General features: G+C 34.1%; 1 protein-coding gene across 2 annotated transcripts in view; it reads right to left on the bottom strand.

Moving 5' to 3' along the window:
* NBEAL1 (neurobeachin like 1) overlaps positions 1–13,040 on the bottom strand; it is a 254,607-nt gene that overhangs the window by 111,843 nt on the left and 129,724 nt on the right. For both annotated transcript variants that reach the window (XM_058300345.2, XM_058300344.2), the window contains 6 exons: positions 11,288–11,386; positions 10,620–11,200; positions 9,851–9,983; positions 9,638–9,757; positions 7,132–7,435; positions 5,606–5,691 (listed from right to left, as the gene is read on the bottom strand). In XM_058300345.2, the coding sequence (XP_058156328.1) occupies positions 5,606–5,691; positions 7,132–7,435; positions 9,638–9,757; positions 9,851–9,983; positions 10,620–11,200; positions 11,288–11,386 (1,323 nt within the window). The remainder of the gene's footprint in view (positions 1–5,605; positions 5,692–7,131; positions 7,436–9,637; positions 9,758–9,850; positions 9,984–10,619; positions 11,201–11,287; positions 11,387–13,040) is intronic.

A 13,040-nucleotide genomic window follows, 5' to 3' on the forward strand; every position in this document is an offset into this window, starting at 1 on the left:
CACAACCAGCAAGGGAGAAAGGGCAGGAAGCCCTAAACTAAAGAGAAAAACGGCACCCAGAATAAATACTCTAGTAAGCCAGATACTAAGACACCAACAAAAAATTACAATCCACACCAAAAAACAGGAGGCTATGGCCCAGTTAAAGGAACAAGATAAGCCTCCATATAAAGGAGTTGAGACAACTAATCATAGATGTTCAAACAAATCTCCTTAATAAATCCAATGAGATGGCTAAAGAGATTAAGGATATTAAGAAGACACTGGATGAGTACAAAGAAGAATTTGAAGGTATACATAAAAAAACAGACCTTATGGGAATGAAAAGTGCAATAAATGAAATTTAAAAAACATTGAAATCATATAATAGAAGATTTGAGGAGGGAGAAGAAAGGATAGGTGAGCTTGAAGAAATGGCCTCAGAAAGTAAACAACAGAAAAGAAAAGATGAAGAAAAGAAGGGAAAAAATTGAACAAGTTCTCAGGGAATTAAATGACAGCAAAAGGCATGCAAACATATGCGTCATGGGTGTCCCAGAAGGAGAAGAGAAAGGAAAAGGTGCTTAAGGAATATTTAAAAAAATAATGGTAGAAAATTTCCCAACCCTATTTATTGAAGGACATAGATATCCATGTCCAAATAGCATAACGTACTCCCATCTGAAAAAATCCAAATAGACCAACTCTGAGATAAATACTCCTCAGAATGTCAAATGCCAAAGACAAAGAGAGAACTCTGAGAACAGCAAGAGAAAAGAAGTGCATAACATATAAGGATACCCAATAAGGTTAAGTGCCAATTTCTCATCAGAAACCATGGAAGCAAGAAGAGAGTAGTTTGATATATTTAAGATACAAAAGAAAAACTTCCGGCCAAGAATCTTATATCCAGCAACACTGTCTTTCAAAAATAAGGGCAAGATTATAATATTCACAGATAAACAGAAATTGAGAATTTCTAAGCAAGAGACCAGATTTTCAGGAAATACTAAAGGGTGTGCTAGAGCCTGAAAAGAAAAGACAGAAGAGAGTGGCCTGGAAGAGAGTCTAGAAATGAAGATCATCTCAATAAAAGTAACTAAAAGTGTCAAAAGAGTGGTGAAAATAAAATATGACAGGTAAAACTCAAAAAGGAATAAACTTAACCAATGACGTAAAGCAGCTGTATTCAGAAAACTGCAACTCAACGTTAAAAGAAATCAAAAAAGGCATAACTGGAAGAACACTGCATGCTCATGGATTGGAAGACTAAATATCATTAAGATGTCAATTCTACTCTAATTGATATAAAGATTCAATGCAAACCTGATAAAAATTCCACCAGAATTTTTTTAAAAAATTGAAAACACGATTATCAAATTTATTTGAAAGGGTAAGGGGTCCTGAATAGCCAGAAACATCATGAAAAGGAAAAGTAAACCCTCATCTCCAAACTTTAAATCATATTAGCTATAGTAGTAAAAACAGCAATGGTACTAGCATAAAGACAGACACATAGACCAATGGAACCAAACTGATGGTTCAGAAACAGACCCTCACAGGTATGGCCAAGTGATTCTTGACTAGCCTGTCAAACACACACACAGCTGAGGCAGAACAGTCCATTCAGCAAATGGTACTGATAGAATTGGATATCCATAGCCAAAAGAAGGAAATAGGACTCCTATCTCGCGCCTTATCCAAAAATTAACTCAAAATGGATCAAAAACCTAAAAATAAAATCAAGAACCATAAAACTTCTAGAAGAAATTATTGGAAAATATCTTCAAGATCTGGTGGTAGGTGGTACATTCTTAAAGGAGATAAGAGGACTGAGATGGACTACTGATGTTTTATGTATGAAGAAGTTTTAATTAGCTTTACTGTAAAAGTGTGAAAACAAATAGAGTGGAGGGTAATACATAGTGAGTAACATCTAGTTTAAAAATGGGTATGTGGCTGAAAATGGTAGTCTAGGGATGTAAATGCCAATTGACAGAATGCTGGAGAATAATCTAGGAACTGAATAGCATTGTAAACCAAGAGGTGGATGAGAATTGCGGTTGATGGTATAGATGCAAGAGTGTCCTTTGTGAGCTAGAGCAAATGAATACCACTAGTGCAGGGTGGTGGGAACATGGAGAAGCATGGAAAAAATACAGCCGGAGTGACCTATGGACTATAGTTAGCAGTAATAATATAATACTCTTGCATCTACGCGAAAGATGTACTGTGTTGATAATGGGGCAGTATGGAAAATGTGAGCCAACTGTACACTATGAACATGGTAACAATCAGATATTACCTTATGTGCAGCAAATGATCCACCACAGTGTGGTGTGTTGATGGAGGGGTGTTGTTTGGGAATTCTCCACATGTGCATGATTGTTTTATAAGCTTACACCTTCTGTCATAAAAATATATTTTAAAAATAATAATAGGGTAAGCTAGGGGAAAAACATGCCAAATGTAAGATAAGGACTATGATTAGGAGGAAGATTTTGACAATATTCTTTCATAATATGTAACAAACATTTTATGACAAGGCAAGGTGTTGGTGGAGGGTTGATGCAAGCGACCCCTGCATGATGTTATGCCATGTTTGATTTGTAAGTCCACAACTTTTACTATACACTTAACTGTTTATGTATGTTCATATATAAATGATGTAAAGATAATAATAATAGGGTTGGTTGGGGGAAAATACTTTAGTTAGTAGTAATATTTTGACAATGCACTTTTATCTTTAGTTAAAAAGGTTTAACAATAATGCAAGTTATTGGTGGTAGGGTGAGGTACAAGAGTCCTGTATGATGTGATATATGTTTGTTTTGTACATTCACAACTATTATCATACACTTATTTTTTTTAGGTATGTTTATGTATAAGTGATATATTTCAATAAATTAATTTTTAAACAAATTGCTGTAGCATAACAAAAATAACCTCATTAAAATCAATGCAAACTCTATCAGGCAAAGTACAGAGCTGAGGCAAGTTAGTTATCTTTCCTGGACCACAAAGAAACCAAAGCTTAGAAAACATACAGATAATACCATATACCCCTCAGGGTGATGAAAATTAAGTAAAACAATACATGTAAGTCACTTAGCTTAATATAGTGCAAATACCCAATAAATGGCAGGTAAAAAGAAAAGTAAATGCTCATAAAATTATACTGTTCTCATTTGCATACATATTTACTTCACTTAAAATTATAAGCTCTTAAAGACAGATTTTAATTAATTTATTTTTATATCTTAAGAGTTTAGCACAGTACTTGGTACAGAGAAGACACTCAGTAAATTTTAATTTACAAATGGATGATTAAACACCTCATACAAATTGAGTACAAAAATGAAAAACTTTTAATAAAAAACCCTCTAAAGCAGCTTTTCCCAAACTAGCATTTGTTAATACTGAGTTATAAGAATAAAGTATGTATTATGCTTAATTGGTAAAACATCAAGATAAAGCAAAAGTAAACTAGTTTCTTTATAATAGGATTTTTAAAACTGTATCCTCCATCTCCAGGAGAGATATACAGAATACGATATTTCCCCAAACTTAACCTCAGAACACTTTTATAATGACATACAAGAATTTGAGAAATATTATTCAAATACTTTTATCTATACAACTATCATTCAGTAGTTATTTTTAATATTATAAAATTTTTATTTTTAATAGTAAAAATTGTATTTTAATGTTATGAAGTTCAGAATACTTGAAAAAAAGAAAAGACAACTACAATGCCAAAGGGTCAGTTTGCTATTCCTTTGTGGCATTATAATAAGTATATAGGTTAAGGTGTATGACTGCCATGTCCATAACATGCCATTAAATATATTATCTGGATTAAATCCAATTATTTCTTATCTATAGCAGGTAGTAAAAAATGGAAATTGGTATAAGATACAGATTCTCCCAAGAAATAACAAAATCTAGTTGGGTAAACAAATAATACATCTTTGGAAAACAGTCAATGTTATGAACATTAAACAAATCAACAAAATAAGAGACACATGAAACACTAAAATCAACGCAATGCATGAAATTTGACTGGACCAAGGATTAAATTTTTTAAAAGGCTACCAAAATATTTTGGGGAAAATGTGAATATGAACTATAGATCAGATGAATTACTGATGATTTTCTTACATAGGTTAATGATTATGTAGAAATTTTTAGGGGTAAAGCGTCTTAGTATCTGCCAATTTCCAGATATAACTTCTAAGAAACTTTGGTCTATACCATAGTAGAAAGAGCAAATATTAGCTATTAGCTTGCATCATAATAACTATGCCAATCTGCTTTTACAAATAATTTAAGATGAATGGAAAGATGGAGACAGCAAGTGTGGTAACATAAAAATAAATGATGAATTTAGGTATACAGGATTTTACCTTACTACTCTTTTTATTTCCCTATAGGTTTAAAATTTATCAAAATAGGGAAACGGACTTTGGCCCAGTGGTTAGGGCGTCCGTCTACCATATGGGAGGTCCGCGGTTCAAACCCCGGGCCTCCTTGACCCGTGTGGAGCTGGCCATGCGCAGTGCTGATGCGCGCAAGGAGTGCCGTGCCACGCAAGGGTGTCCCCCGCGTGGGGGAGCCCCACGCGCAAGGAGTGCGCCCGTGAGGAAAGCCGCCCAGCGTGAAAAGAAAGAGCAGCCTGCCCAGGAATGGCGCCGCCCACACTTCCCGTGCCGCTGACGACAACAGAAGCGGACAAAGAAACAAGACACAGCGAATAGACACCAAGAACAGACAACCAGGGGAGGGGGGGAAATTAAATAAATAAAATAAAATCTTAAAAAAAAAAAAAAAAAAAAAGGTCCTATTTAAAAAAAAAAAAAATTTATCAAAATAAAGATTCAGGTAAAAATACAGCTGGATAAGTAAAATTTTATTAGACCAAATAGCATAACGAATAAGTATTCAAAGTAATAAATTATGACTATGTACCATACTTAGCTAAACTAAAAAAATATTATATATCAGATAATTTCATACAAAAAAGGACACTCTGGGTGAATATAACATTGAATATATTGAAAGCAAATGATATTGTTGTTTATGCCACTTTTACCTTTTCCTTCTCCCAGTTCTACCTTTAATTCCTACCAAGTAATTGACGTCCATTATTTTTCCTAGATAAGTCCTTTAGGAAAAAGGACTGGGCATGCTATACATAGTTTCTTTTTACTCCTTCTGAAGCAAATATTTCATTTTCACTTGCTAGTACTGTATTCTTAAAAAAAAGAAAAAAAGGCTGAGCCCAATTCTGGTTCATTTTTTTTCCCAGAAATTAGGAGAATACAATTTAAACAGTTTCAATCACTGAAGTCAATTCATTAGTGCAAATTCCCACTACAACTATTCCCATTAAAACTACTGGGATAGCATACGGTTACTTATGATAGCATTTGAATCCTAGTTGAAGAGATGCACCTTAATTTTCATTGCCTTCCACCTTACTTTGAAAATTCATCATTTCTTTTTCCAGTAGTAAATCAAGCCCTCCCTTTCAAATATTCACTGAAATGATAAAAGGAATAAAAAAGGAAATTCAGTTATAGCACAGTTACAACCAAATGTGGACAGTCCAGGCATTTACTCTGACCTTTGCTGTGTAGTGAAGAAGGACGTTACCATACAGGTCGGCTATGTCAGACTCCTGATATTTCCAAGGACTTAAACAGTTTGGACCTGAAAATTATTTATATACAAACACAGATATATCATTAAATAGATACAGCCTCATAAGTTCTGTGCAACCAGAACCAAATAAAACTGAATTTCTATTGTTCATTAAAATGAATTTAAAATTTAGCAGTTTCTGGTTACCCAAATAACACAGTTAACATAGTGGTTAAAATATACTTAAATTTAAATTTAACTTGATGCCCCCAATTCATCCAAAACCTAGAGAAGATGGGGGTTACAGAAAGTAAATGCTATATAGCATCAAAAAAATCACAATTAAAAAAAATCACAATATCAAACAAAACAAAGTATACCTACTAGTTTATCTGTAAGAAACTAATTCAAATTTACAAGACAAAATAGCAAGACATTCAGTCAAGAATGTAAAGAGACAACTCAGAAATGGAATAGCAAATGAATTGGAAAAAGTATCCTAATTCAGTCAAAATAAAAAAACTGTATGTATAGTTCATCATATACAATAAGTTTATATCAATAATAAAAATTATGAACAACCTAAGTAAATTATGCACTATGAATCCAATGATATATTATGCAGCCATTAAAAATAATTACAAAATTATATAATACACAATTATTTATAAGAGTAGGTCAAGCTGGAAAAAAAATTTAAGAACAAAATCCATACCGTAACAGGTAGTAATGACTACCCTAAATGACAATATAAACTTGGAATTTAGTTAGATTGCAGATCTGCAAATACTTTAGTAGAGTTTCAGTGTAATGATGAGGTTTTAATATAAACCTTGAAAGTGTGGACAGTCCCATTCATCTCAAAACTCCCATGTAATCTATGAAAGACTATTTTTACAAATAATAAACTATTCTGCAGAGTTAATGGACATGGCTACTATTCTGCAAAGTTAATGGACATGGTTACTTAAAGTCTTAACTCTTGGCTACTTAAAGGCTTAACTCATGAAAACTCTGCTAGAATATGGATATAATTAAAGCTGTTAGGATCCAATAATAACAAATAGTATATTTTAACAATCATAGTCAAAAGAAAAAGAAAGGAACCATTTGTAATTCCTAGGTACATTAATAATTCCTAATTCTTCAGGTGTATTAATATATCAATTTAAAAAATGACAAGTTTTGGAAGAAGACTCATGATTTTAGAATCAGTCACATGACTTCTAATGAAGACATTCTGTTTCATCAATTTATTAAAAACTGTCTAAAGTACTACTAGTATTATGAGTAATATTTGGAATATTTCCTTTCGCATAGGTAAAATCCAAACCTTTATTTATGGCTTCAAACAATGTGGTGGAATTTTTCCTTTCTTTTCAGCTTTAATTAAAACAAATATACTCTTCAGATGAAATATATGCCTCAAATGAAGAAAGCAAATCTTGCTCTAGGCAACTGAAAACAATATATTTATATGTATTTAAACTGTAAAATGCCCATGCTTACCTGCTAAATATAATGCCTTCACCTGAGGAGGCTGTAGTGCTTCATAGAAGATAATAACAGATCCTAGCTGACCCTCCAGAGACGTGGGACATCCCCATTCACTGTCTTGTGTTCCAGCTGATATAAATTTGGTAATCAATTTTGATTTTTCAGTTGTTCCTCCCCAGGAAGCTGATGACAGAATTCCACCAAATGATGTCCGATGAGGGGCAATAGGAGAAGAAAAGGGGGGATCTGGAATTTGGGATGGTGGAGGAGTAGTGGTTCTTTGCCCAGCTGAACCAATGCAACAGGAAGTAAAAGGCTTAAAAAGTGAGAAAGAAAAATAATTACACAAATTCAGTTTAATATCTATTCTCATTTTGAAAATGAAAACTACATGCAAAATAAAACAAGTATATAGAAAACAAAATTGGAAGTACTTTATTTTTACAGATTATGGTATATGCATCTGCGTGTGTATATATACAAAGGAAATCATTAGAACCTTGGAAACCAGTTGAGGGAAATAAGCCAGGCACAAAGGACAAATATTTTATGATTCCACTTAAATGAAAAATCTTGAATATGCAAATTTATAGAGACAGGAGGCAAATCACAGATTACAGAGAGGGAAAGGAAGTGGGAAGTTATTGCTTAATGGATACAGAGTTTCTTTTTAAAGTGATGAAGGTTTTGGTAATGGACTTTGGCAATGGTAACACAATATTGTGAATGTAATTAATATCACTGAATTGTATACATACAAGTAGTTAAAAAGCAAATTCTGTCTTGCTTATATGTTATCACAATAAAAATTTAAAGTTAGAAATGAATTCATTTCAAAAGTTACATTCACCAGTGAGACTTGGATGTGGTACTTTTATGACTCCCTTTAGATCCTCCTGTAAATTTTTAATTTACTTAATTTTAAAAATGTCGTTAATTTTGATTTTTTGAGCTTTTATTGAGAGAATACTTTTTAAAATTTTTAAACACTTCACTGTATTATAAAATAGAGAAAATTACTTTTCCCTTTAAAATTGACAAAGAATTATACATTAATATAATAATAATAATGTTAATTAAAGGCTATCATGAAATGGTCATCAAAGCAAACAGCAACAAGAAATTACTATACTCCTAGAATGACTTGAGAAATAATCTAATGCATTCCATTACCTTCAGGAGAGGTCATCTTGAAATTATCCAAAAAATTCACTAAGAACTTTTACGCTAACATACATTCATTCATTCATTCATTCATTCATTTATTTATTAAAGATTTCTTTATTTACTTATTTCCCTCCCCTCCACCCTAGTTGTCTGCTCTCTGTGTCCATTCCCTATGTTCTTCTGTGACTGCTTCTATCCTTATCAGCAGCACCAGGAATCTATGTTTCTGTTTGTTGTGTCATCTTGTTGTGTCAGTTTTCCGTGTGTGCGGCACCATTCTTGGGCAGGCTGCACTGTCTTTTGTGCTGGGCGGCTCTCCTTATGGGGTGCACTCCTTGTGTGTGGGGCTCCCCTATGCGTGGGACACCCCTGCATGGCACAGTACTCCTTGCGCGCATCAGCACTGCACATGGGCCAGCTCCACACGGGTCAAGGAGGCCTGGAGTTTGAACCGTGGACCTCCCATGTGGTAGGCGGACGCCGTATCCATTGGGCCAAGTCTGCTTCCCATGTGCTAACATTTAAACACGTCAGTAAATAAATTCCATCTTATAGCTAACTCTAATGTCAAGGTTTTAAATATCTTTGTTATTGTTTCAAACTCAGTAGAGACAGAGAAGAGTCCATCATAATTCTAAGTATTTTATATATCTGAAGAACATTATTAAATGTTCCTTTGGGGAAACAGACTTGGCCCAGTGGTTAGGGCGTCCGTCTACCACATGGGAGGTCCCCAGTTCAAACCCCGGGCCTCCTTGACCCGTGTGGAGCTGGCGCATGCGCAGTGCTGATGCGCGCAAGGAGTGCCCTGCCACGCAGGGGTGTCCCCCGCGTAGGGGAGCCCCACGCGCAAGGAGTGCGCCCCGTAAGGAGAGCCGCCCAGCGCGAAAGAAAAGTGCAGCCTGCCCAGGAATGGCGCCGCCCACACTTCCCGTGCTGCTGATGACAACAGAAGCAGACAAAGAAACAAGACGCAACAAATAGACACAGAGAACAGACAACCGGGGGAGAGGGGGAAATTAAATAAATAAATAAATCTTTAAAAAAAAAAAAAGTTCCTTTGGTCTGCTGTATTCAATTTCTTTGGCTTTCCTGATATAGGTCTTTTTCCAAGTCTTTATGTTACTATTCCTTGACATGTTTTTCTTTATTACATGTTGCCCGACTTTATCTAATAATGACAGGCTAACAGAATTGAACATTGATTTACTATCTCTTAGTTATACGAGAACACTTAAAAATTTGTGGGCATATAAATAGAATAAACAGAACAAATCTTGTACATTAAACAGAAAAATTTCAAGAGTTTTCAATCAATTGGGCATGTAAAGTGTGGATAAAATTTGCTTACTTCATTCATGGCAGGAAATCTTAGAGGAGCAGAGACTTTCTGTTGTCCATTATCATAGATATAGACAAGGCTCTGACCAAAAGGCCTTTTTCCAGGCATGTGAACAATGGTTATATTGTGCTGTGAAGGAGAACATACATTTCAAAGGCTAAAATTACCTAATTGTGTACTTGTTAAAGGAAAGAAGTTAAATGCGATGTTCTAGAGCCTTACCCAGAGAGAATCACAGAAACTATGCTCAGGAAGCATAACTGTTGCATATTCTCTTTTGGTGCACACTGCCACAACCAACATACCCGAATGCGTAATAAAAGCTTCGAAACCCATTCCACTTCCTGTAAAAAAGCTAATGAATATGCATGTTATCAAAATTTTTTATGACAAATTGTTTACTGTCATCATCACTGAAGCACACAAAACCATAAAGTCTACAAGAATATATTTATCAACAATCCTGTGGTTTATATTCTACTGCTACACAGCAGTCCAACCTTGTTTCAAAGAGGATTTTTAACAATCTTTTTGGGGATAATAGTATAAAAATTATAAAAGGTGACTTGAGAGTGGGATTTCATTAGCAAACTTTAGTAAATCACAGGGTATATTTAAAATTGTTAGTTTAGTTATTGAAGTTTGGAGATGCATATGCATAAGGTTTTCTGGTACTTCACACACAGAGTACCTTCAATGGAACAGAGATATTACAATTCATTTTCAAGATTATTCCTTTTATCTTCTTTTTTATACTACCTGTAAGAAGGAATTATGTTTCCAAACTAGCCTCACAATTCATCTAGCAAAATAGTTGATATATACAATTATTATGAAAGCAATGAATCACTTATAATTAAACATATAATGCATCCTAATGATGATGGGACATCAGATAAACTGTTGTACATTTAAATACTAAGAGTTTCAAAAGCTTTTTCCTGTTTAAGAATCACAGCATTTGTTTATATTCCATAACTTGGATCAGTACCTGTACAATTGTTTTCTTTTTCCTCCTTTGTTAGCAATGCCAAGAGTCATCTGATCCTGATCTAAGCAAAACCAAGCATTGAAGGAAAAGGCAGATCCCGGCCACTTCTGTATGGACGGCACAGAAATTCCTGCCATACTATGTGACAAATTGAAATACTGGAGTGCATTCTCTAGACTTTGTTTTCGAGCCATTGTCAAGATTGCTCGAGTCACAGGAGTGGTATATGGGTGAATATATTCTGATTCATCCACTCTCAGCAATCTTAGTAGTCGACGGATTTCTTCTGAGCTAACTGACTGACTCCCCAAGGAACCATGGAGGGCAATCAAGTTCTCAGCACAAGTGCGATGGAGGGAAGAACGGAAATCAAGGGTTTCAATGATTCGAATTCCCATGTTTGCATTGACACAAGTAGTTCGACTCTGCCTATTAATACAACAAATTCTTTTCAGCCAATCAGAGATGAAGATTTGCAGGTCATGGGATTCTAGCTCTGGAAGCCACTGGATAAGAAGCAAGAGAGGCTGGACATTACTAATGCCCAAAATTCCAACTGAAGTGTGGTCACCCTCTACAGCCTGGATAGCAACATAAAAGACAGAAAGTAAGTTACCATCTTTAATATGGAGAAAACAGATCTTCTCTAAATAAAGCTAAAAACTCACCATATTCATAAGTTCTTTAAGAAGTTCCAATGATGGCTGACCCAGGGATTTTAATACCTCAAACATATGTGTATAGCCAATCCTTTCTTTAAATACTTCCTAGGGGAGGCAAAAGCAATATAACAAAAGGCATTTTCAAAGATTGAATTTTTTGTAGTATTAAAAATATTCAATAATACCCATTTATACAAATTGACTATATTAAATTTTTAAAAATATTATGCAAAAAAATATTATGAGTTCAATATTTCTGCTCTTAAATCATGTCTTCAGTTTAATAAGTATTTCATATACCCTCTGCAATACAAAGCTACAGTAACCTACCAAGATACAAAACATATGAAATTAGTAATAATTGTAGATTATTATATTATTTACAAATTAGGCACAATACATCCTTTACTTTCCTCATTTGATTTGCCATTAGTAGATTATTAAGTGAAAGTAAAACAAAAATGGTAAAAAAAAAAAAAAAAGAAAATGAGGAGACTTTGGCGATAACAGGATTCAGGTAGCAGCCCCAAAGGAGCAGATTAAGAATTTCAGCAATTTTGAGTGATGAATCCAGAAAAAACTGAATGTAAAAAGTTTTCTCAAGTTTTCTGTGCATCTAAATGGTCTCAGTCACCTGGGGCATCAATTTAGAATGGTCTTGGTCATATGTATTTTTTTAACAAGTTGGCACCCAAAGTTATAAAGGACAACAATAAAAACATAGGAAAAAACCTAGCACAGACATTGAATTAGACCATAATTTAGGCAGGTTCATTAAACTAGGCAGAGAAATATATACTCACTACAAAATTTAAAAATTTCAGTAAAACTAGTAATAAGATTGTTTGTCTCTGGAAAGCCAAGGGTAGGAAGAAAAGCTTTTTTCTAAAGATTTTTAAAAGTAATATTTTAATTTTTAAACCATGCAATGGTAATATTCATATTTAAAAAGACTTGAGCATTGGTTTGTATTTGTATTTCATAATAGAGTACAAGCAATCTGTTATATTTATAAACCAATTACTCAGAACAAAGTGATTTTTTCCTTACAGAAACTATTAAAAATACAGATTAGATTCCCAAGCCAGCCTGCAAAAGTTGTACAAGCTTATTTAGTAGGAACATAATTACGACTTATAGCAATATTGCTACGGCAAAAAATGGAGTCTCCTAAACCAATGGAAAGGAGAAAAGACAAATGAAGGTTTGTATCAGGAAGCAGCAAATAATCAATTCCTGGTTCTAGAAGGGTAAGACATGAAGAATACTGGAGGTGGAGACTAAGAAGGTAAAGTGGTCACAACTATCATAGTAGTCACTAACATTATTGAGCACTTACCATATGCCTGGTAATAAGCTTAGCACGTTACATAGATGATCTCACTAATCTTTACAGTTACACAGTTACTCAATGAGATACCAATATAGCTGAACAACAGGACAGAGTCAGTGGGTGGTAAAAGAGAAGAAAGAAAATCTTGAGTGTTAGTGTTTACAACGAAAGATAAATTCCCATGACCACACAATCTAAAAAATGTCCCAAAGTGATAGAGTTATTCATATATGGAAAATGTTCACATTCTAGGCAGTCATTAATTGACTAAATTAATGAAGAAAAAACTATGATATAAAAACTTTTTTATACTCATTAACGGAATCATTTAAGAGGATCATTTCAACATTTCAAACAGTGCTACATTTCCATTCTTTGGCTGACATTACAATTTCCCGTTACTTTACAGTTCAGTTCCGAATGTCT

Source organism: Dasypus novemcinctus, chromosome 7 (assembly GCF_030445035.2).
Source record: "Dasypus novemcinctus isolate mDasNov1 chromosome 7, mDasNov1.1.hap2, whole genome shotgun sequence".
NCBI classification, from domain to species: Eukaryota; Metazoa; Chordata; class Mammalia; order Cingulata; family Dasypodidae; genus Dasypus; species Dasypus novemcinctus.